The 25,402-nt window shown below is 41.2% G+C and overlaps 1 protein-coding gene across 3 annotated transcripts; it reads right to left on the reverse strand.

Annotated features, from left to right (window-relative positions):
* Positions 1-307: 307 nt before the first annotated feature.
* On the reverse strand, positions 308-25,402 carry fbxo25 (F-box protein 25). Of its 3 annotated transcripts, none has more exons than XM_079526113.1 (11): positions 25,288-25,402; positions 24,812-24,983; positions 10,248-10,351; positions 8,469-8,518; positions 8,076-8,168; positions 7,868-7,961; positions 5,904-6,088; positions 4,679-4,861; positions 3,595-3,738; positions 2,337-2,363; positions 308-1,908 (listed from the first exon to the last, which is right to left on the reverse strand). In XM_079526113.1, exons 2-11 carry the CDS (start codon positions 24,940-24,942, stop codon positions 1,819-1,821), a joined length of 1,101 nt encoding a protein of 366 aa, XP_079382239.1. In that variant the 5' UTR covers positions 24,943-24,983; positions 25,288-25,402; the 3' UTR covers positions 308-1,818. The 3 variants fall into 3 exon arrangements, with proteins under 3 accessions (XP_079382239.1, XP_079382240.1, XP_079382241.1); XM_079526114.1 differs by having other exon boundaries at positions 24,812-24,943; positions 25,288-25,394; XM_079526115.1 differs by lacking the exon at positions 2,337-2,363.

Consider the following 25,402-nt stretch of genomic DNA (forward strand, 5'->3'; position numbering starts at 1 on the left):
TTGAGGAAAAAACATTTCCCTGCCTTTGAAAGAGCTGAACAAGAGCATTTCCACATATAGACTGAGGTGTCATAATAAAATGAAGGACTTATTTAACTAATACAATATATTAGCTGTTAAATCTTTCAGATCGTGAGAGCCCAGAGAATGGCCAAAATAGTTATAAATGTCCATCAGCAGTGCAGTTATGTAAACAACATGCATGTTATTTCTATAATGACCAAATAAGTGCAATTGCTCTTTGGCCATGTCTAAAAAAGATCTCATAAATAAACAGAGGCCAATAAATCCCAGAAGCCATAAAATGAGACCTTTTTAGAAAGATTTAATAATTATATAACCAACTACTATCCCAGAAAAGTCATGATAGTACCAACAACAGTAGCCTTCATAAACACATACATTTCAGACAGTTATTGGAATGATAAAGGAATATTACAAAATTCAAAGAAAGGATATAAAAGTTGTCTTTCATAAATAATGTTTAACATTACTTTTTTCCTTGTTTGCTTGACACTTCTGGTAAAAGTGTATTGTAAAAAGTTGTTTTACAGCAAACATATTTGACATTGTTTTTCATTTAGTGTCGTTTCCTTGACATGTCTGCACAGCACAGCAATAATACACAAATGACGATGTACGTAAACATACAACTACGACTACATTTGACATGCATTCAGTTACTGCAGAAATCCCCCCAAAACAAGACAAAACAAAACGAAAACAGGACAGGCGGAATTAGGGTTGCAAAGGGTCAGAAATATCCAGGAAATTGCCAGAGATTTTCCAAGGAAGTTAAGCTCAGGAATTTTGAGAATGTGCAAACTTTCAATATAAAAATCATACATTTTAATGAAGAATTTCTTTTGAAAGAAATTACACCCCAAAAAATGGCTATTTAATTCCATTGTACCCATGCACTGCATTCAGCATCACTCTCTTCCATCACATGTACAGATTATTTGACAGCATCATCACATTAAATAGGAATCCAGTCATTTACAACCCTCATGCATGTGCAGTGCATTTTCCTTTCACATTTGCAGCCCACATACTGCCAACTGTCTGAGCCAAATGACTACGTTCTTTCAGAAAAGTTTTGATAATATTTCTGGAGAAAATATATTTTATAGATATTTCACTTAACAAGTAGGCTAAAGTAAAGCACACACTATAACTTGTTAACACCATCTGCTAGTTTTTGCTAGGTAGCTATTGCCATGTGGCATATAGCTTCATTGAGCGTGCTATTTGAAATTAGTTGTTTACTTTAAACCCAAAGTTTGCACAGACCACATTGTTGCTTTGAAGGGCCTTTCTCATCAGCTAGCCAACTCACCACGTGGTACATGACAAATTAATGGATTAATTTGGCTTTTTCTATTTGACATTTCTATTTTAAATTTTATTCCGATTATTTCCTGTGAATTCCAATACAATCCGGTTAATTCCCATGGAAAGTTTCCACCTTGAATTTTGCTGGAATTTTGCAACCCTCTGCGTTATAATAACGTTATAAAACACCCACCTTGTTAATCATGGACCAATATAAGTATGTTTTCTTCCTAGGTGTCAATATACACCTTTACCATCGTCCATCAAAGCCACAGACTTACAAAATACAAAAAAAACATATTCTTTTCCTCTCCATGGCTTGCTTTTTTTCTGTCAGGGAGACACATGAAAAACAATAAAGAAGTCTTTTTTCAGTTGAAGCCCTTTGTAACTGGGTGAAAGACATCAAAACCTCCTATACAAACTTCACTTGGGATTGACGAGGAGTAAACGGGTCGCTCGCGAGGAGCAAAACATGTAGGATTAGAACTTGAAGAGGTCGATAAAGTGCTGGGGGGAGACAGGCATGAGGCAGTTGTCAGGATCATTGGCTGTGCACGGATGTCCAGAGTCCTGGAAAACAACCAGGAGGGCAAAATGGTTACGAAGAATTCAGGATACACAAACGCTGCAACTTCAAGTAGCAGACTAGCAGTATACTGTACTTCAGCACAAATAAACATTTATCAAAATGTAAGGTGGCCGACTGAGCCAGTAGAGTCACCTTCAATTTAGACGAGTGAACTGGACAGCCAGAGGAATTTATAACCCAACACAGTCTAGTTGTTAAAACTTTTTAGAGAACACAAAAGCCTCTGCAATGCCAGCAGCAAAAGTGAGACTGCTTCATAAACATTCCTAGAGCACAAAATGGGACTGTAAAGACACTAACAATGGCTATAGAAAAAAAAGAATAGAATAGAAGAAAAAGAATCTCTGCGGCAACACAAAACCAAAGTGGCAACCCGGAAGAAACAGAAGCATAACGGGACAGGAAGTACCTTGAGTAGTACTGCCAGGTGGCGGTCCTTTGGGGATATTGAGGAGAAGGAGTACCAGGAATAACGACAGGAAGGAGGGAAGACAAGCATAGAGCGGGATGCAGAGAAGTCAGAGATTAGAAACTAGAGGAAAACAGCCAAGGAGGACAACATAATAGTAACTGTGGCTTGGAGGAAAAGGAGGTTCTCCGAGTGATCACCCAGTCTTACTTGGTTACAGACGAGGGCCCTATTTTTGCCAGTGCCTTACCCCTTATCCCTAAACTTCTTGGCCTTTTTCTTTTTTTTTTAAACTATTTTTAAAAACATTTTTGAATAGTTCAAATAACCAATCTACAAGCTTACAACATGTCGATGTAGATCGGCTAATAACAAAGTTGAACAATTGCAAAATGTTTTTCAAAATAGTAAAACAAAATTAAAAAGGCAAAGATGTTTAGACCATTAATTTAATGAATGGTTTCAGTTCACATATTACCATGTTGTCCAAGAGCAGGAAGGATTAGTACAATTAGCAAATAGCCATTCGAATTACGGTTAGCTGATCAGTGTTGCTGTGCGTCATGCATTAACTTGCTTAGTGCCGGACTGTGCATGGTTAGTTGCGATGTGTGGAAAACAACAAAAGTCATTTTAACGCTGGCCTCAGAACTTTACAGTGGCAAGGAACTAGAAAAGTGAGTAGAGTAGAGTAGTGAGTAGGCCTAGGTGCCCGGACGTCTACGCCAGCCGTCCGGGCACCTAGGCCGCAACAAGCCTGACAGCGTGTCGCGGGTTCGAATCCCCATCCGTGTCACTCCCCATCTTTCTCTCTCCCCATTTCCTGTCAGCTTAATGTAACAAAAGGTAGAAAAAGCCCCAAAAATATAGAAAAAAGAAAGAAAAGTTTAAGTCAAAATTTCTAAAAGACGGGGTAAGGTTGTGTGCTTTGACCTGAGTCAGCGTGTACCAGTTGTTAACAGTTACATACACACGCAAGCACGCACACACACGCACACACACGCATGTGCCAAGGCCTTTTCACACAATGGATGCAGGAAGTCTTTATGGGCAGTATAGATTATTCTACACTGACTGAAAGCTCAGATGCCTTCATAAAGTCTGATTATACACAAAGGCATCTCCCCCCCCCCTTTAAAAAAAAGTAGTTCTGTATTTCAATACGTAACGTATTAAAAATTATGTAGAACCTTATTGAAAACGATTTGTGTATAAATGTTAATTTCTACAGGACCATCTTTGCATCTCGTGTCCTTACCTTCCAGAAGAGGATGTTACAATGCCTGCAGAAGTGCAGTGTATCTCCGTACTGCTCCCTTCTGGGGTAGTACTTCTGTAGTGTGAAGTACATCAGCTTCCAGTCCACGTGGCCCCTCTCAGACAACACCAAATGTCTGCAGAACTGTGTTCACGCACGCACAAGCTCACGCACACACACACACACACACACACACACACACACACACACACACACACACACACACACACACACACACACACACACACACACACACACACACACACACACACACACACACACACACACACACACACACACGACGGCAAGCTAATTATAATTGGTCAAAAGGGTAAACCATGGAGCATTTCACATTGATATCAGGTCTGTCTGTGTGCCTGTATATCGTCGCTGTCGGGAGGAAAACGTATGTATGTCCAAAACCTTTCCTTTTTTATTACCATTCAAAAAATAATAAATAACCAATTTGCAAGATCACCACATGTCCCATTGTGGGGGGACGCTGCGAGCTTGTAGACTACTTTTGTGTGGCGCTCTAGTAAGTATTATGTTGGACATTAATTTACAAAATGTCAAGATACTAGGTTTCTACCCGACAGCAATGACACGTATGAGAGAGAAAGAGAGACAAAGACAGAGAGAGAAACAGACAGACACAAAAAGGAAGAGAGAGAGCGAGTAGGAAAAGAGGGGTGAGGGAAGGAGAGTAGGGAGACAAGAAAATCTGGGCCAATTCTGCTCTCTAGTGGTGAATATATGAATTATACTTTGTAACCTTCTCAAAGGGCAGTAAGCCATTTCTGTCAATGGAAATAAAGTCTTAACCAACACCTGTGCACTTGACCTAGGTATGATGACCATGCAGACATATCTTATATTGTTTACTTTAGACTGATGCTAGGTTTTTGTATCACAGGTAAACACCTGTGCTTATTGTAAGTCACTCCGCATAAGAGCGTCTGCTAAATGCATGAATTGTAAATTGTATACGTCTTTAAAATGCTGTATGGGTAAAGCATTGAGCGGCAGAATTGACTGATAATCACTCGCCTATGTAACAGAGTTAAGTCTCATTGTCTCTTACGTGTTTCTCTGAGAAGTGGAAGTGGCAAAGCTTCTTCCACAGCTGTCGGTCCTCGCTGAGCATGTGCAGAGTGGGAGTGGCTTGTCCGAGGTTGATGATGTCACAGGCGTCTGAGAACTTGCAGAGGATGTTGTTCTGCATGTTGAGTGGCAGGTCGCTGAGCGTCATCCCACTGGAGATTTGCTGAGGGGGACAGAATAAACAATGACACCCTGAAAGCGAGAGTTGAAGAACTCCACGACGGCGACCCAGCAAGGAAGTGCCCACAGGGAGTGCACAAACGACACTACTTCATGAACGATGATTTATTCACACTAGCCCTTACCCCCCCCCCCCCTTGTGGCCACAGGGGGTACTGCGCCCTGGGTGCGTTTTTGCATTTTTTATTCACTAATAAATTCATTATTAATTTATAATTTGTTAAATTGGAAAAAGGGCTTCGTTAAGACTTCCATATTATTATGGTCAATGCCTGTGTGAAAAGTGGGAGCGATTGGTGCAGGCGGTGAGGAGATACGGCGGTGTTTCTGACAGACAGACAGACCGACACACACATTCAGACAGACAGACATTGACTGAATTATAGTATGATATGATATGATGATATGATGATGATGATATGCAGATTATTCACTGCCAGATTGATTTCTGGCTGCGTTTAGCCACTTCCAGGCTTTTTTTTGGTTTTTAAGTAGTCACAGAATATTCATCTTCACTACGATCGCATCCCCGAACATTCATCATCTGAGAGACGTTCGCTGATGTTATTATATCCAAGAACGAGTGGTACAGGTCATTACTCAATCACCGCAGCTTCGAGCGTTTGTAGTGGGTTTAGCAGCAGATCCCCTACTACGGCAGCCCATTTGGGACAAAAACCACTGTGGAGAGTTATGCAACATTATGAAAGACAAATACATTTTCGAGCAATCAAATAAGCGATTTAGCGTCAAACCCACCGCGCACGCTCCGCAGGGAGTTATGTATGTTGTGAGCATGTAGATCTTCTCTTTTCACTATTTTTGAAACATTGTGAAAATCTTCACCTATGCCCAAAATAGGGATGCCAGGTTGAGCTTGAAAGTGGTTAAACGCTCTGAATGGGAAGCAGGAGCCAAATGTGTACTGTAGCCTGTCCAAAATTGCTTTCAAGTTGACGGCCTACTTATCTTTTTCAGAGGAATGTTTAGGCCTACAGTAACTAAACTCCTGAACACAGTCCTACCTTGGGAATCTGCAGGTTGTTGAGCTGCTGTTGCCAGTTGAGGATCGTCTCTAGTCTGCAGACCCAGATGTTGACGTTACCCACCAGCACCGACTTGCCCATTCCTTTGGTCAGGATATATAACGTGGAGCTCAGGTCCTGCAGCAGGTCCTTAATAAGGCGTGGGTTGTGTTGGTCTTCCATGACTATAAAACCAACAGAAAAGCAATACAAGTGCAATATTAAGCATGAAAAACACCACCACTTATACACCAAGGGTGAGTTTGTGAGGTAACTAACACATAATAAAAATGTTTTTGTAATTTTTCTTAATTCTTTTTAGGTTTTCTGAGCTCAATTGCAACCAAAAAACCTGAACTTTTAACATTCAGTAGATTTTCTACTGAATTTTCTGTTCTGGGGTTTTCTGGCTCAAACAAGTGCTCTGATTTTCCTGCTGTTTGTGATGTCACAGCCTGCAAATCCCATATATGTCAATGGGATTTGCCAGCAGATGTCACTGTTTTGCCTGTTTTCATTACAGCTCAAAAGTAGCCTGGCGCAGCCACACTTCACCCATATGCCCCGAGGCGGATTAGCCCAGCGCAGTGGTATATTAGTATCGCAACGCGAGGCTAGCTCAAAAGGCTTCCAAACCCCAGATAAAACTCCAGACCACAGAAAATCCACTGGATTTTCAAAGTTCCGTTTTTTTGGGTGTAATTGATGTCATAAAGCCTAAAAGAAAAACGTAAAATAAAAATAAATGGCAATTAATGTCATGAAACCTTTAACATTAACTTTTTCATATTCACTCCCGAGCAGGGACAATTTGTCTTATTAAAGACGCACTAGCATGCTCGGAATTCAAGAAGACAGTGAAACCTTTTTCCATGACTAGAAATGCTAAACCACATAATGAATACAACATTCACTATACTATATTTCATTATATTTATTTACACAATACAACATTTCGTTGTACAATATTTGTCGTATAAAAGACGTATGAGCATGCTCGGAATTCCGACATTGAATAACTGGTGAAAGGGCCTTTTTCCATGACAGAAATCCTAAACTACATAATTCATCTATTTTAATAAGAGTGCTACAGGGATGATGTAGCAATCCCAAAGTTACCTCCACCATGGGTCCCACTGGATACTTCCAATGGAATCTTTTCATTGGTCTTTGAATAAATTAACCCATTCAGGCCTGACGTCGAAATTTAAAAAAAAAAGTTTTCTAAATCATGACAATTTTCGGAAAGATTTGAGGCACATTTTAACGATTTTTCAAAAATAGCAGATCTACAAGTTCATAGCGCGCCACTCGGTGGCGCGCTATGAGCTTGTAGATCTGCTATTTTTCAATAGCTAAATTATAACAATGTTCAAAACACCAAAACGGGTTCCCGCCCCAAAATGGGTTAATGGTTAATGTGGTTAAACGCTAACGTGACATGGATGCGTTCCAGGTCTCAATGGGTTAAGACAATAAAGTCTGTTGCAAATAAAGGATAATGATATTCACACTTTTTGATTCAAAATCCCCTTCCTTCTACGTGTGTCTGAATAAACTACTCTACTCTTCCACAACTCTACAATATCTCCTTTGATCCACTCGACAACACAACCTCCCTACTAATAGTAGAATTCACCGATTATTTTGGTTTTGTGGTTGGTTTCTGCTAGATTACCTGCAATGACTACATGGTACCCTGAAACCCAATGTCTGCCAGCTGCTCAGATCCTTACCATTTAGGTTTAGGACCATGGGAGATAGACAAGAATGTTGATCTGTCTTGTTAAAATGTGAGGTTACGTTTACCAGCATGGGAACAGCCTAAACTAAGTATGGACCTGGGGTGAGACTAACTGTCTCAGACATCAGGGTGGAGGCCGGGGCTTGTCATATACGTGACCATACAAAGTAAACATGATGCTTTACGCATCTCTCCTTTTCTCTGTTTCTTAAATCCTTACCCTTCCGTACAATCTTCTCCAGTACGTTGAAGTAGTTCTTCTGGGCGGCTCCACTCAAAGAGGGCAGCTGGGACTTAGCAATTAGCTGGAGGAGCTTGGGAAGGAAGAGAGACAGAGAGAAAGGAAGAGAAAGAGGGAGACAATGAGACAAAGACAGAGAGAAAACATGCAACCAGACTGTTCATGACAAGTGAAAGTTTGGGCTTACTTTTGCCACATAGTTGAACCTCCTGATGTCCTGAATGGCACTGGAAAAGTCAAGGCGGTTGAAGGCTTCACCAAGTGTACAGTACCCATGTCTCTGTACACGCACGCGCACACACACACACACACACACACACACACACACACACACACACACACACACACACACACACACACACACACACACACACACACACACACACACACACACACACACACACACACACACACACACACACACACACACACAGAGAGAGCGAGAGAGTTTCACACACAACAATTTTGTTAAACTGAACCCCTGCTCTTCCCATCTACAGCCAATAAATCTGTCATGTGAAACCTCACATGGGCCATTATACAGCATAAACACATCCAGATCCAGCTCTAGCGTTCTCACCTCTCTTGTGCTCTCCTTCTGCACATAGATCCACTTCTCCCTGTAAACGACTGCAGTGAGAGGGCAGAAAAACACAGTCACATCAGGGAAGAATGACCAGACAATTAATCACCAGTTTGTTTTGCTACGGCTGCCTAAAGTCTCCCCTTTAGTATATGTGACTCTTACGAGACACACCGTGTCTCTACATTTTCTTTTCTTTACACCCATGCTCAGAAGGGGTTTTAACAGTAAACCAGGAAACCATTCATAACTCACTTGGCCCTTTGTAATTCAAAAAACAGTTCTGTGCGACTTTAGGGTCTGCAAAGTGTACAAACATAAAAATGTTTATAGCCTGCAATATATACAATTGACATAGTCTGTAGGTCCTTGTAAAAAAAAAGAAAGAAAAACTACGATCCAATAAATAAGATCATAAACAATGTATGACAATACATTGGATAATGTTTCAATAGGGGGTGCTCTAAGACACTGGTTCTCAAACCTTTCTTTACTGTCTAGTGTACTCATTCTTGGTGTTTCTGTATAGTTTTTTCTGCACTTTTGTTTTTCTTTCTTCCTTTTGTTTATTATTCAAAGTTCCCTCAGGCCTGGGTCAAAACATTATGCAGCGAGCTAGCTTGCCCAACTTGTTTTTTATTGGTGGGTTGCTGAGGTATAATTAGCAATTGGTTGTATTGAAAATGTATTGCATACAAAATATATTAAATATATTAAACAATTCGGGAGATCTTAAGGTCAGAGATCTTTTGACGAATGAGTGTGAGCTTCAGTTCTTGAGGGAGCCTCATGACAGCTCAGAACTGCCAAAACTGCTAAAACAGCGGAACTTTCACGAAAGAAAAAGGGCTCTACGGCGCCCTTTGGGCTTGACTCCTAAAAATATTCATAATAATAATAATAAAAACGGTCTACCCCTGGCGAAAACGTCTGGAAACCCAGATTACCCCAAGGGATACTGCTATCCCCATTTGAGAAATGTTTAATTTACAGTTTAGGCATTAAGGAGACTCTTAATCCAGAGCAATGGTGTCATGCTCATAGAACGCAGTACCACGCACTCGCAGGTAGGGCACGGTACGGTGCACGCGTGTGCACGCTAGAACGCGTCCCTAACAGAAGCATAGCGTCTGTTGGGCAGCCCAGTCAATGGAGCTCTTCTTGCCCAGGCTAGGCTGGGCTGCTGAAAGACGCACGGGTGAGAAAAATCGGCTCCTCCGACAACAATGGATACATTGGCTGCCCCATCAGCACCTTTTACCAAGCTGTGTGTGTGTGTGTGTGTGTGTGTGTGTGTGTGTGTGTGTGTGTGTGTGTGTCTGTGTGTGTGTGTGTGTGACAACATCACAATCTATTAAACCAGTATTATGGTGCTAGTAAAGGCTGGTATAGTTTGTTGTTGCTGTTGTTTTATGGTTGTTTGAATTAATTAATTTGTCTACTTTTGTGTGTTTGTGTGTAAAACTCTCATACTAGGGCTATCAGCTGTTCATGTATCTGTTCACATATATGTACGCGTCATAGGCACCGGAGGGGGGTCATTTGGGTCTGAATGTCCCCTCACTAATGGGGGATGCCTGGTCTATTTAAAATGCTGTGGTACCGAAAGAAAGAATCACCATTACACGACTGTCCATAACATGGCTATTCTGAAGACAGACCCCTGACCAGTGTTGGTGCCAAGTTTGATGCGGATTGGACCAATGGTGCGCCTTGCAAGTCAACCCTCTAGGCAAATTTAATATAGGATTATAGGATTGTGACAGGCATACTCACACTGAGATTTTGTGGTATTGTTTAATAAGTCCTTTTTCCTCTTCTTGGCAGCGACCTCACAAACATCTCCCACAAACAGGTTCTCTTTGTTTTCGTCACAGAGCCTGTAGAAGAAGTGACAGAGAGACCCCATAAGAAGAAGAATGGGTTACCAACAAAATTTTACAATTCAGTTCAAAGACTTGAAAAGCAAGACAGTACCGCCCTTTTAACCACTTAAGCCTACTTATATATAGCCAATCTACAACCTCAAATGAGTTAGGCGTCTTTTCGCCGTTTCTGAAAATGTTTGAAAATTCTTGATGATTTTTTAGATTGTGCCCTAAATAGGCACACCAGACTGAAAATGGTTCACATACTACTGCATGTCACAGGCTGGTTTAGAGATAAACAAGCCACGAGAAGATGAGTGCATATACACATAGATTTAGTCCAAGGAAGCCAAGGTGAGGGTGTGTCCTACAGTGTTTGGGTATTTTTCAGCGAGAGTAATATTGTAATAAAACCTAATTGGGAAGCCAATCAGTGATCTGTAAGCACTTAACTCCAAACAGAAATGTATTCTACACAGTAAAATTCTCAGTGTTAATGTAACTCTGAGTGTACAAATGTAACCAGTCTCAGAGATACAAATGGATACATTAGCTTCTGTGTATTTGCGCGTGCATGTGTGTGTGTGTGTGTGTGTGTGTGTGTGCGCGCCATTTACATGACTTCCGTGTGCTTCCGTGTGGAGGGGACAGTCAAATTACAAAAAACAAGCCTATAGGTTTTAAGACATGCATTATTTCTCTACAGTGTTCCCATCTACTCCAAAAACAAGACACACAGTACAAACACAAAGAACAATATTCTGCTGCACATAATCATATTGTCAAATCCAAAAAGTACACAATGCAGAAAACGAAATAAAAACATGTATACAATAAAAATAGCATTGTCAGGACTTTTTTTGTCTGCTTTTCATTGTAGTACAGATATTTGTCTCCGCCAGGAGATCATACATTTGCCCCTGTCTGTGTGTTTGTGTATCTCTTTGCAACTAATAATGAATACTAATGCAAACCAATGGGGACAGACAAAGCCAACAGCCGAGTTGACAAATCATGACAATAAACAATTTTTTGGGGCGGGACAAATAATTAGAAAGAAGAAAAACAAAAAAAACATGTTGTACCCTACAGCCCTTTTGATACAGAGCTTTGTGGAGTGCATGCACTCACTGCTTCTGGCTTTGTGTGTCCCTGGCTGTGTACCTGGGTCCGAGCACGAAAATGGCGTTTGGTTGGTTTTCATCACCAAGTGTCACTGTTCTGCAGCCTAACACACACACATATTAACTGTATATATGATGATTTTGGGTGTGACAGTACAGTACAGGGACCCCCTGGGGACCCCTCGCGGTAACTCTGTAATTTCTCAACCGTTTCGGACACGGGCCGGGCCGGTTGGGGGTGTCGTTGGGGGTCTGGACATTTGCATATGCCTGTAAGGTCGTTGAGGCTGGGGCAAGTGCTACGGGCTAAAATGGAGTCTGAAGAGGTGGGTTTTCAGACTACGGCGGAAGATTGGGCGTGAGTCTGTATTTACCCCCTAATCCCCAAATTACGAGTCAATTCATTCAACTCAATCCAAGCAATCTTAACTCAGTCTTTAGCCCCTTTGAAACAGTTTAGTGAAGACAATCAGCAACTCTACTCGGTCTGTGTCTCATGGAAGGGCTGTGGGCAGTTCAGAAACCTGTCCACCAGTGACATCATCGATGGGGAATCCAAGCTAATAGAAACTGCAGGTTTTCAATTCCTGAAAAGTTTCAATGCGATAATGGAACTAAGGCATCACTCTCACGATAATAAAACTCCAAATATATATATTTTTTAAAAATCTGAGTTAGTAAGTGCCTTAAAACGAGAGTTCAGTGAGTGCTGTTTACCTCTTTTAAAGATTTTTCTGTAAAAAACAATCTGCCCAACGATGATGTCACTGGTGGACAGGTTTCTGAACTGCCCACAGCCCTCCTATGAGACACAGACTGCGTAGAATTCTTTTTATCTTTTATCATGAACATTAGTGAGGACCAATTATATGAAGATAGGTTGAAACGTGGTGAAGTGGTCCTTTAACATGTTAGTTACGAGAAAATTCTGACTGAGCAGCAGCAGTGGGGTTGTATTCTGTCTGAGATAGCAGTGGTTGTTAAAGAATCCATAAACTCCTCATAAAGGATAGGGGATTAGATGTGAAGCTAATAACAGTTTGTGGTTGTCCATGGATCTTTTGACCAATAATTATACTACCGATCAAATTGTCACTGTCATATCCCATCTATACAGCCTTAGTGAAGTCCAGTTATACCATGGCTGGTAGAACAGCTTGCTGGGATGTCAGGACCTAGGCTATAACTAATCTATGGTGATGCAGAGAGCACTCTAATGAGCTTTGGCTGACAGATCAAAGGGCCTGACCTTGACTGCTAATTGGCTCTCCATGCATTAGTAATCCAGCGGCTGAAGCTGAGCACCTGACTGCCTACACTCTCATTCAAACAAATACATACTGTAGTTTCTAGTACAAAAGTCAAAGTCGTACGATCAGTCACACACGTTACCTCAGTGAAATTTGTTCTCCGCATTTGACCCATCTCTTGGAGCGGTGAGCCGCAGCGTGCGCCGCGCTCGGGAATCATTCGTTGATTTGACCCCCAATCCAACCCATTGATGCTGAGTGCCAAGCAGGGAGGCATTGGGTCCCATTTTTTCTTTTTTTTTCTTTGGTATGACCCGGCCGGGGATCAAACCCCGACCTCCCAGTTTCAGGGCGGACACTCTAACCACAAGGCCACTGTCTGGTCTACACAAATTTACGTAAGGTGGTATAGACAAACACTGAACTTTCTGTAGAGATATGCCTCACTTTTAGAGGAGTTCAAAATATCCTCTCACATTTAAAGCACAATTTACCATTTTAATGAACGTGCCTTCTCAGCACAGAGTGCATGTAAAGGGCCCTTTCCAAAGAAGAAACAGCTTGATGGAAGATCGCCTTAAGGGTTAGGGCTGGAGAAACACATTTCTGGTTTGAGTTCTAGTGTAAGACAAAGCTTTGTGTGTGAAAGTGGTCTCTGTGAAGTAAAATTGATAGGATGAATGAGCTGTATGGTAATCTCTCTGTCTCTATCCATTCATCGAAACGCATCACGCACACGTTCTCACTAGCGGGATGGCATACTGTGTGTGTCGTAGGCTCAAAGTCAGTTTGTCACCTCCCCCTTCACATTCAATAGATCCCGTGATCTTTTGTGGCCAGATGTAATTTCCTGGGCCGACTATAGTAAATAATAATAAAGAAATCACCGTAAAATCTTGTAAAAACATACATATATTTAGCCACTTGTTCGAATGCCCCGGCCCCCTGTAAAAAATAGCTAAAATCACAAAAATGAAAGAAAGCAGCAAATGAAAATAAAAATACAAAATAACACTCATCTTTTACTTTCTCTAATAACAACCTAAAACATGAACCTTGGTTGAAAAAAAAGCAAGTTTACAGTAGAGTAAACACAGGTGGTACTGTACCAATGATACTAATTTTAAGGTTCTGCTCCATCTGTAACAATTGTGTTTACCCTAAAAGTCCATGGGCTCCATTTTCGTTCGAGCTTTCTAAATACAGTATTTGGGGATTTAGCAGTGGGGAAGGGGTGTTCCCTCACTAAAGTTGGTATTTTGGTTACCTGTCTAAATCCCTAAAACACCTCCGTTACCCGTTACATTATGCATAGGTGTGGTTTGGGCGGCGTTACAATAATTAAACCAATCACTGTGTCACATGCCATTGCCTTTAACCCTTAGAAGATGAAAGACGCCAATTGGCGTCTTCATCAGAATTCCGTAAATGATCAATGACGCCAATTGGCGTCTTCGCCGTTTTTGATTAATCTAAACATATTAATATGCTCCGAAGCGCTGTTTAAATTCCTGAGCTTATATTCCAACTACATTACCCAGAAAACCCGTGTCACGTGACACACGTGTACGTGTTGCCATTGGAAGCTGGTCCCACCCCCTGTAAACAGTGGGGGCAGAGGGAGTCTTCATAGTTTTCATTGTTTTGCCTGTTTACCCGTCTCGCCCGAGCGATTTTCTAGCAGAAAAAGTTGAAAGCAGTACTATTTATTTGAGCGAGTTTTGTGGTAGTAGTATTGATCCATACGCGTCCCAGTCGCCTTCTCCAGGCGGAGTAGCCCTGGTCCAGTGCTTACAGCGAGACTCGCTGCTCCCTCCCTCCTTTTTTCATTGTCTCCCCATCGTCGTCCGATGAGCTATACCGGGAAACCATTGAAGAAGACGATCAACCCGGAATGTTTTGAGGTAATCTTATTGTAGATCCTTCTATAGTGATCAGAAATCATAAGATGATCGCTACAAATAGATGCTTGGATAATTACTACTACTAGTCAGATCATGACGCCAGAATGACTCACCACGATGGCCCCCAGCCATTAGCCAGCACCAAAGGTGCTGGCTAATGGTGTCGATCGGTTGGTCGGTGCAGTACAAATGTATCGTAGCAGGCATGCACGCATGGCAGTACAAGTATTTTATATTGTAGCGTGCCTTATAGGCGATCTGATCTTTAGAGTAATGTTCGCTCCTTTTATTTACTGTCTACAAAGACGGAGAACAAACATGCATCGTTTACTGAAGCAACGCGTGGTTGTTGATGACCTTGCTACAAGGATCGGAGGGGGGACGGGGAGTGAAGCTAACAGTAGCGTATTATATAAGATCTGTATGACGTTTCATTGACGTCTGAGCTTGCATGATAATCGCATTCATTGAATATTGTATACTATCATGATTGTACATTGTTTAGTGTGTCTCCGTGTGATGATGATGATGATGACGATGATGTCAGATAGCCTACGTCCCCCCCCCCCCCCAACTGGCTATTGGCCGGGCTGACTACAGCTAAATGTTTATTTTTATATATTTAGAACTGGCATCAGATGAGGAGGAGGAGGAGGATGATGATGATGATGAAGACGAAGAGTCAAGACTGCGATGGAGTTATCCGACACTGAACCGGATGCATTCATTCATTTCAGTTGTTGTTTTTTTTAAATTTAGCCTACACACACACACACACCGTCAAGAACAACTGGAATGCAGTGGTTTGGGGACACTGGGGAGTTTGGGGACAACTGTTTTGTATGTAGGCCTATTTATTTTCTGTAATATTTATTATAATTGTATTATGTTAGTAGTCATAAAAAATAAAAGACGCTTTTACAATGAGTTAGACCTGTCATGGCTATTTTGTTCACTATTCTGAGGTTTATGGTTTGACTAAGCGAGTTTCAACTGTGATTTACTCTGTAACGGTAGATGGTAAGAACCCAATTTTTTGTTATAATACAGTATACATTCAAGTCTATATTTTGATACATATCATGGGCACAAAGTCATATCAAAACAATGTCCTTGGATGTGTTTTTTTATCAAAACTGTTTCTTCACAACAGGTTTTTGAGATACATGCATGAATAGACAAGGTACTGGTAAGACTATGTAAACATGGTATATATCAAAATGTGCGTTAGAATGTCTAATTTTACCCCAAAAAAGAATTGAGTTTATATGATGTTCCATTTCAGAGCTAGGGGGACTTTTAGCTGGATAGGTCAGATTGATCATGACTGACCATGCTATTTATAGATGGCAAAATATCTACAGTGGTACATGTGAGAAACTTTTTATTTTATTTTAATTGAACTAGACAACTCACCCTTTAAAATGAGATATTGCATGGCTATGTACGCCCAGCAGAAAAAAAGTTATTTAGAAAATAAAACTTCAACCGGGCATAACTTTTTTTGTTGTCCTAGAAACACTACCCAGTGTAAATGCAGGCTCTTTTAAATGGCTTCCAACACAAAAACTAAACATTTTATCAACTCAGTTGATACATTTTTTTTCCTGGAAGCAGACAAGCCAAGCTTTCTCTGAAGGTCTTTCGTTGTCACACATTCACAACAGAGAATTTTCAATAAATCATTCAAAAACGCCATTCTGCCATAGAGAAGTCTAAAAACTATATAGAAATCCATGAAACTCTCAAAGAGTTAAGAGATCCCTTATCCATTGCCCGTTATGCCCGGTGCTATTGCTTCATAGCCTTACGGTCTCCCATGGAAGAGTGCTGCGTTGCTTGCCTTGAAGTCTCACTTGTGCTGCAGCCCCATTACCGCACGGGTGCTTTTAAACTCCACTATCGCCTTCCCAAATGTGTGTGACCAAAATAGCAATTTATGGGGAAGTGTGCCAACATGCCCATGACCGCACCTCTAGGCGCAAATACCGGTGTCGGCAAAATAGATAGCGGGTGACGCGGGACCAAAATACCATTAAGGGACAGAGCAAGCTCCTATACTCGTAATTTTTGGGCAGCGGCTGACTTGCGGCGACAAAAATGGAGCCCCATGCTGCATGGCTGTAAAATGTCTGCTGTAAAATGTCTATTGAACCAATATTTCAGCTACAGGTCAATTAACAATCAATAGGTGGTGGTCAGTTAACAATAGATAACAAGATGCAGACGGAACCACTACAGTGGAAGAAACACATAGTAAGCTAATTTATATCTGCAAAACTCGGCTAAATGCAAAATAGTTTTCATACATATTATTACCAGTAAGATGCCCTGAGGGTGAGAAGCGACCTCGCCCTAATAATCTAGTAATCTAGCAAAGTGAATATTTGGTATTTTCTTCCACGTAACAGTGCACTAAACGTTCTGTGGAAGTGCGTCAATTAGAGATGTGACGTTCGTGAACGAGTCGGATCTTTTGAACGGCTCTTTGAAAGGAACGATGGGATCCGGTTCACAGTAGGGAGCCGTTCCTTTTTAGAGGAGGAGGGGGGCAGGGGGGTTTCAACTGGGGGGGGGGGCACTGGGGAGACACTGGGGAGGCACTGGGGAGTGGGGAGTCCCTAGGGAGGCCCTGGGCAGATATTGGGGAGGCCCCCTTCCCCCCCCCATCGGGAACGTCGTTCAAAAGAGCCAGTCTTTTGAACGACTCTTTGAAAGGAACGGATCCCAGAGATCCGGCTCCCTTCAAAGAGCCATAAATCCCATCTCTAGCGTCAATGTTGTCAGTTACTGGGAAGCTGAGGTTAAGAAATTCAACAGAAAAGGCAGTTATAGAATCTCAAGAAGGGTAAGTGTACCAGCTTGCCTGGTTGTCATCATTATTAGGAACGGTGCCCATATAATCATGTCATCATGCGTCTGCTCTATCAGCACTGTATATCAGTTAACCTGAGTTTAATGGAAGGTTGGATAAATGCCTGGGCTTGATATAAATCGTTGGACATAGCATCATGCAATGAATGAAATCAAGCCCTTAACATTCATGATTTAATTTCAATCTTTTTATTAGCTATTCATTCAAATATTTTCTTACATTTGATGGACTTTTGAAATACTGTATTATTTAAACAGAATATTTTAATAAATTTAACAAAGGCACTTTATTTATATTCTAAAACATTTTCCAATGGACCACCTGCAGGCCTATTATGCCATGGACCACTAGTAGTCCGTGGACCATCGGTTGAGAAACAGTGGTATGCATTGCATAGCAAGTGTTACGAAAGCACTAATCTTAGCCTAGTATATCCCATCCCAACACAACAGTGGTCCCCAGGTTGATTCTTAGTCAGGGTGGTGGTCCCTGGTTCAAAATCAGTTGAAAACCCCTGCATTAAAAGGATCAGCCCAAGTTAGAAGTTTTGGGAATAAGACAAGAGAGGCAAGGCTGAGATGGTTTGGACATGTGCAGAGGAGGGATGAGGCGTACATTGGGAGAAGGATGCTGAAGATGGAGCTGCCAGGCAAGAGGAGAAGAAAAAGGCCAAAGAGGAGGTATATGGATTCGGAGAGAGAGGACATGCAGCTGGCTGGAGTGACACAGTACAGAAACAGATGGAAACAGATGATCGGCTGTGGCGACCCGATGGGAATCAGCCGAAAGAAGAAGAAGATAGCCTAGCCTTTGGCATTTTCCAGAATGAGAATGATTCATTGCACTGTACACATTTGTAATCTTCATCCTGAATTGGATGAAGTAGGTAGCCTAACATTTGAGACGGTTTAGGTTGAGGTTTGGGCCTGCATTCTGGTACCACTTCTTAACGTGATTTCTGCAATTAGGACCATTCAATCAGCAGGCTACCAGGAGTCAATCACAGAGTAAAGTGGCAAACACCACTACACAGAAATGACTGTGTTCATTTAACTCAGAAGACGGATCCATTTGGTCACATTTACGCTCAGAGTTAAATTAATACTATGGATTTCATTGTATAGTGGCTAAAAACAACAGTGGTTTTGTGACATTATATACAGGATAGCCCTCATCAGGCCCCCTCTGTATCAGGCTAACACTATCTGCTCTCTCAAACAAGGACAGTTGTCTGTTTGCCAGTCTGTCATCAGGCAAAGTGGAGCCACTACTATATGTACTGTATTAGGTCACTGGCCTTGCTGAGTGAGAATGTGTTTGGAAAACAGCCAACAAAGAGATGATGTCACATTTTATGGCCTGATGCAGTGTCACTGTTAGTCTTTCTATGGGATGTTAACTGGATAGCACGTTATTAGTTGATCTGTAGAATGAATAGAATACTACAATTAAAAATAACGAGCTTGAAATTACTGTAGATGCATGAAATCATCTGCAGGTAACGTTTTTGGGCTATCCACACACAGAGCGAATAGACTATAATGGTACTGTGACCAAGCTGGGACCACTGGTTGTCATAGACTTCTGAAAAACACAATACAATATATGACAATAGCAGACAACAAAAATAAAGAAAAACTAATTCAACAACGAATGGGAAAACCCCACATTTTTGGCCCTCCTGAGTGTATTTGCTGCCCATTAACATGGGTAAGAACAGAACATGTTTCCTGAAGATAACAAGAACAGCTCTCCTATCCAGCTGGGATACCACATATTGTGGTACTGATCGGTGATCGCACACAGAACACAGGGCAGGGAGACCAAAATAGTCCTCTTGTTTTACTTCAACTTCTCCAAACAAACAGTTGCGATTATCAAAGTCTTTCAACTAGACAAATGCCTTTGGGAGGCTGTGGTATTTCAAAGGGGCTGAACAGGCATTGTTTGGACAGCGCTTAGTACAACTTAATGTGGCTACTCTTGGGTATTTGGGGGGTATTATTATCTTGATCAGAACCGACATCAACCAATACCATATTTTGGGTAAGATGCTGATCCCGATGAAAATGTGTTTTGTCCTTCCTAGACCAACCAAATTACCAATGTTGACAGATATTTTGAAAAGAAATAAAAAAAATGTCTAATTAATTAGAAAAACCTATATTTTGATTTAAATTGCAAAACATTGCTTGGCTGCATAATTGCCTATAATGATTTTGTTCAAAATATTGATGCGTTAATGGCTGATGTATTAATATGTCTATCCTGCCCAGTATGAGACATCATTATTGGGACATGACCAAGTTAAGACCATAATCTGTTATGTACCTTGCAGCATCCGAATAAAGAAATCTTAAGATTTGTTTACAGTTTACTAGACCACAATTTGTGAAGAATATCTCCTGTTGCACTTCATAACATGGCATACAGTAAAGATTCTGATAAAACTGAGGCAAGTTGTGAGGGGTTGTTTGAGTGTTAGAATTACAGATGAGGAATGCAATAACCTAACAAGCTAACTGAGTATGAAATACATCAGTCCTTTTTCATTGACTGGTCAAATTAAGTGTCTTTTCTAGGCCATAACTTTAAGATTTAAGATTTGTGTTCACACTCAAATTAAAAACACCTACGAGGCCAACTCACCGACGCCTATGGCGTAAGAACAGGATCGAGGCAAGGGTGCTTGCTATCGCCATTCTTGTTCCTGCTGGCTATGGATTGGGCAATGAAGCAATCCACAGCAGACAAGAAAAATGGCATTCAGTGGACAATGTGGACGCAGCTAGACGATCTGGATTTTGCGGACGACCTGGCCCTTCCATCTCACACCCATCAGCAGATGCAGGAAAAGGCCAGCACGATCGCAACTAACTCCGCTCGCCTCGGTCTAAACATACAGGGGGAAAAGCAAAGTCCTGAGAGTGAACTCTGCCAGTACTGACTGCACCCATCATGCTGGAAGGCGAAGCACTGGAGGAGGTTGCCGAGTTCACCTACCTTGGCAGTATTGTCAACAAGTAGGGAGGAACAGATGCTGACATGAAAGTCAGGTTACTTTATACCTCCAATTAAAAAACATCTGGAGTGCAAAATACCTGGCCGTCACAACAAAGATCAGGATCGTAAACAGCAACGTAAAGTCAGTCCTACTCTACGGTGCAGAGACATGGAGGTCGGAGGACAACAGTGAACACCACAAACAAGATCCAGTCATTCATCAACACCTGCGACGAATCCTCCAGATCCGCTGGCCTAACCATCAGTAACAAAGAGCTGTTGCAACGCACCAACCAAAAACCCTGCTGAGGAAGAGATCCTCAAAAGGCGTTGGAGATGGATAGGCCATACTCTCCGTAAACCAGCCTCAAACACCACAAGGCAGTCCCTGGCCCCAAGGGAAAAGAAAGGGAGCCTCAAACACCACAAGGCAGTCCCTGGCCCCAAGGGAAAAGAAAGGGAGGTCGGCCACGAAACACCTGGCGCAGAGACTTGGAGGCAGATGCTAAGAATATGGGCCACACTTGGGGACGGCTGGAAGTGTTGGCTCAGGACCGAGATGCTTGGAGAACTCTTGTCGACGGCCTAAGCCCCAGAAGGGGTAATAGGCGTAAGTAAAAGTACGTAAATTCACACTCAAGCATAAGAATATCAGATGTTATGTGAGTGGAATACAACTTCTTATTTTTTTCTTTTTCAATATTACATTATATAAGATTGATCAGCATGTAAGTTTTAGTAAACGATTAGTTTGACCACAATAATGGAGCAAACTGGCTCCCAAAACGGCTTAAAGACTATACCCAAGTAAGGCACACAGGATCAAGCCACTTTTAGCACTGACATTAGCTTAATGCAAATCATCTACAAAACCTGATTAGTGCATGAAGAAGGGTTGGAAAATTCCAGGCAAAGTTATTCATCAAAGTGCTGCTGGGTGGATGCTAAGCTGAAACACATGTGAGATTAGCTGATAAAAGAAAATAGGACAAAAGAAAGAGGGGAAAATACTAAGCTAACCATATTTCAAAGGGTTGAAAAAGAGAAAGAGAATTTAGCATTAATGCACCTGTCTAACAACAACAAGGTACAGTAATGATATACTGCATAACTTAATAATAGTTAGACAACCTTTGAGTTCGTTATTTCTTTCCACCACATAAATAAAGGGTTACATACATCAGGCAGTGATTATTACTATGTGGTGATTTATTTTGTGTATGTGACCTGACCTCTGGTAAACTAATCTTATCACTCATCAATCATCGTATGTACAGATGCTGGCAGATACAAAAAACATATCATCCCCCAATCAGCATGGAACAATCTGTCAGTAACTCAAAGGGCTAATATAACAATAATTAATCAATATCTATTTTGATACCCAAAAAATACATTCAAATAAACCCTACTAATACTAATAACTAGGCCATTTCTACTAGTTATGTCTGTTCCATAATGGGTTGTCTTATGTGTGTGTGTGTGTGTGTGTGTGTGTGTGTGTGTGCGTGCGTGCGTGCGTGCGTGCGTGCGTGCGTGCGTGCGTGCGCGGCTGCTCACACTTGTGTGTATTCATTTTCTATCATACAGTGGACTACGGGTACATTCCACAGAAAATCACTCGGAACGTGAGAACCACAACAGTCTCAGTACCGGAAAGTCTTTGACTTGCTGGATTAAATAAAACCCTTTGACATTTCATCTAAAAAACATCCACCTCAATGCCACTGCACCATACCTTTGTTCTGTGAATGATTCACTCCTAACCTCAGAGCACTTCCCTAACACCACCCTATACTCAACTCTGTTGGTTACCATGACGCCCCTGCCGTCATGACAGGCTACAATTATACGTTGCAAATCACTTCCTCAAAGTCTTGAGGTCTCTGTTATTGCAGTGATAACAGTTGATCAGACATTTTCCTTCCTATTTTGGAAAGCGATGATTTTGTTGGCACAATACATGATTGTTTACAATTAAATGGGCACCCGTTATAATCAACTGGGAACTTTCTGATTGTACTCAAATCTAGTTTTACAAATCTGATTCCTTATGCAGATTGGAGTCGATTTGTTTTATGCAGTCTGAACAAGGCTAAGGAATGTGATTCAAATCTGATTTGTAAAAATCTGTTTTTTACTGTTCAGACTTGATCTGATTTCAATCTGGAATATGGATAGGCCAAAAATCTGATATGAGTTGCCAGTCTGAACACAGCCTTAACAATGGTCGTTTGAACAACACAATGTGATGGCTTTTCGAAAGGTCATAGTTTACAATCAAGTGCATAGGCCCTCGTTATCATCTACTGAGGCCTGGGCACTTCCTGCACATACTTAGCCTGGCTTCTTGTTCCAATGGCCTAGTAGTGAGTACTTCCTCCTGTCACAGACACAGTTTCCAGTCTCTTTGTAGAAGTACAAGAAGTCTGTGCTGTGTGCTCTGGCTATCTAGATATCCACTGCTAATCAGTCTGGTCAATCACTGTTGGCCTCTCTCTTGGTGGGAGTTAGGAAGTGTTCAAAAGCTAACACAACACAGAGTCACCTTTGGCAGTCAGTGAGCTTAGGCTCACTGCATCAGACTGCATTATTAAATGGCTGCATGGCTAATAGTAAAAACAAATCTGCTTGAGACTTTGATCAGAAATGATAAATGGAATATTTTCCACTACTGTATGCATACTTCCCTCAAATATATTTGGGGACAGAAGTAAATACCTATATTAGCAAAATCAAAAGAAACAATTAGTCCCCCAAGCAAGAGCAACCATATCCTGATTCCTGTCATCAGAACTAAATGCTTGATTCGATCTGATGGGAATATTTGTAGAATCATGGCAACTAAAACAAACCCAATCTATAGTACCAACAAGCAACATACTGTATACATCCTTGATGCGGATCCAAAAATGTTCTTCAAATATTCAACTTTTTTATAAGTTGAAAGTCATTTTCATCGAGTGTCATGGCTGTGCTACAAAGTATAAATTATGCTTAAAATAGCAATCATGAGTTAAAGACACATCACTTCAAAGCCATTCTAATCAAAAGCGAGCGCAAAGGGAGGCAAAACCAAAACCGCCCTGAAAAGAGAGGAATAATTATCCAGCTGCGCTTCATGTTATTATAATAATCCCACTCCCCAGAGCTATATGAAGGAGAGAAACACTAGACTAGACTGTTAAATAAGAGCAACAGGCGATGGGATAAAAGTAATTCACTTCTTTAACCCATTAAGACCTGAGGTCGATTCTACAAATGTCTTCTAAATCCCAACGGTTTTCTGAAAAGCTTATGTTTCTGTATCAGTGATGCTCAAACGTTTCCATGACAAGAAGGACTGACCAAATTATATGAATTTGGCCACGGACCTCCATCTCAAAATATCTTTGTTCCAGAGACCCACAGAAGCAAAGATTTGAGATAAAAAATGTTTGCTTTAAAGAATATATGTAATCAAAGATTTGCTCAGATTTTCACGATTTTTCAAAAATAGCTGTTCTACAAGCAACAAGCTCGTAGCGCAGCACCAAGTAACGCACTATGAGCTTGTAATAGTATATCTGCTATTTTATAATAACCAAAGTATAAAATAATACCTTTTAGCTCAAATCTAAAAATGACACAGAGCTGATGATGTGTCAGTGCTCAGACCAGAGACGTGCAGACTGATGATGGCCTTGCCTGTCCTATGTCTCGAGTCAGAAAACAATGCTATTCCAGTTGAATGACGCCATAGATAATGCTCACACAGACACACAGCCTACTGTCATTACATCAGTACTCTCAGACCCACGGTCGCAACCGTGTTAAGTCGATGGAAAACAAAGAAACCAATATCTGCTGTTACAACAACAAAGGGTAGTGATGATGACGATGGCTCATTAGTATAGCCAATTGTGGGTTTACTATCAATGGCTATTTGGTAAGCTGTTATGCAGGATCAGGACACATTGCATGCAATGCATACTAAGGAAAATAGGCTACAGCATAAAATGATACTAGACAGATGCTGGTCAATCTTAAATTGTTGTCAAAAACAAGGTGAAGGGATCATATTTGGCACCCAGACTATATCTATACAGACAGTAGGCTAGTACTGCCTAATACTTATGTTGTAACATGAACAAAACTGGTTTAATACAATCTATCACAACAGTGCAATGTAATAATATGCAGCCCATCTGCAAATGGAGTGATTCATAACTGGTAAGGGACATCTAGCCTTAGGAGACACATAATTGACAGTCAAGAATTATAAATGTCACATATGTAAGTAAGTAGCATTGATAAATGGTAGAGATTGTTCTTACTCCTCCAGGTCTATGTCGTTGTTATTGTCTGGTCCCAAGTCGCTTCCAAAGTACTCGATCCTCTTCCAGCCGTCTTCGGTCTTTATCCAGCTCCATCCAGGCGACCTCCAGTCTTGGCCCAAGAAAGGCATCCTTCAGCAGTGGAATGTGCGAGTGACAGGTATAAGTACACCTATAAAATACAATGTTGGCAGTTAAATAAAAGGTCCGTTTTGTTATGTACAGTGTTAGTGTATATAACCTATAACGGACAAATATAAAGACATTTGACAATCAATTATGCAAATGTCACTAATGTAATGCGTACAGTAAAGCCATCAGTCAGAGCCACAGAGGCTCTGGCTTTGTTTTGGTTGCGTTTAGCTTCAATAATGATAATAAATCTGTCATTAACGCACGATGACAACGTTAACAATGACACACACGGTGACCTACGCTGCCATGCCCAGGTATTCATATAGAACAATTAAACAAACCTTAATCTGTGGAAGATTCCTTTGTTGTGTCGACAATTTCTGCTTTCTTTTCCGTGGAAATATTGACGGAAGTAAACACAGACAGAGTGCGTTGAGTGGAATGTGTGAACGCCCC

Source organism: Electrona antarctica (genome assembly GCF_951216825.1).
Source record: "Electrona antarctica genome assembly, chromosome: 17".
NCBI lineage: Eukaryota > Metazoa > Chordata > Actinopteri > Myctophiformes > Myctophidae > Electrona > Electrona antarctica.

What these genes read in the sequence shown, in the direction of transcription:
- fbxo25 (XM_079526113.1), bottom strand. Translation starts at nt 24,942, where the DNA reads ATGCCTTTCTTGGGCCAAGACTGGAGGTCGCCTGGATGGAGCTGGATA. An exon ending in GGTTCAACTATGTGGCAAAA is followed by an intron (nt 7,962 to 8,075) that starts GTAAGCCCAAAC and finishes TTCCTTCCCAAG; the next exon opens with CTCCTCCAGCTAATTGCTAA. An exon ending in GTAACATCCTCTTCTGGAAG is followed by an intron (nt 2,364 to 3,594) that starts GTAAGGACACGA and finishes ATATCCCCAAAG; the next exon opens with GACCGCCACCTGGCAGTACT.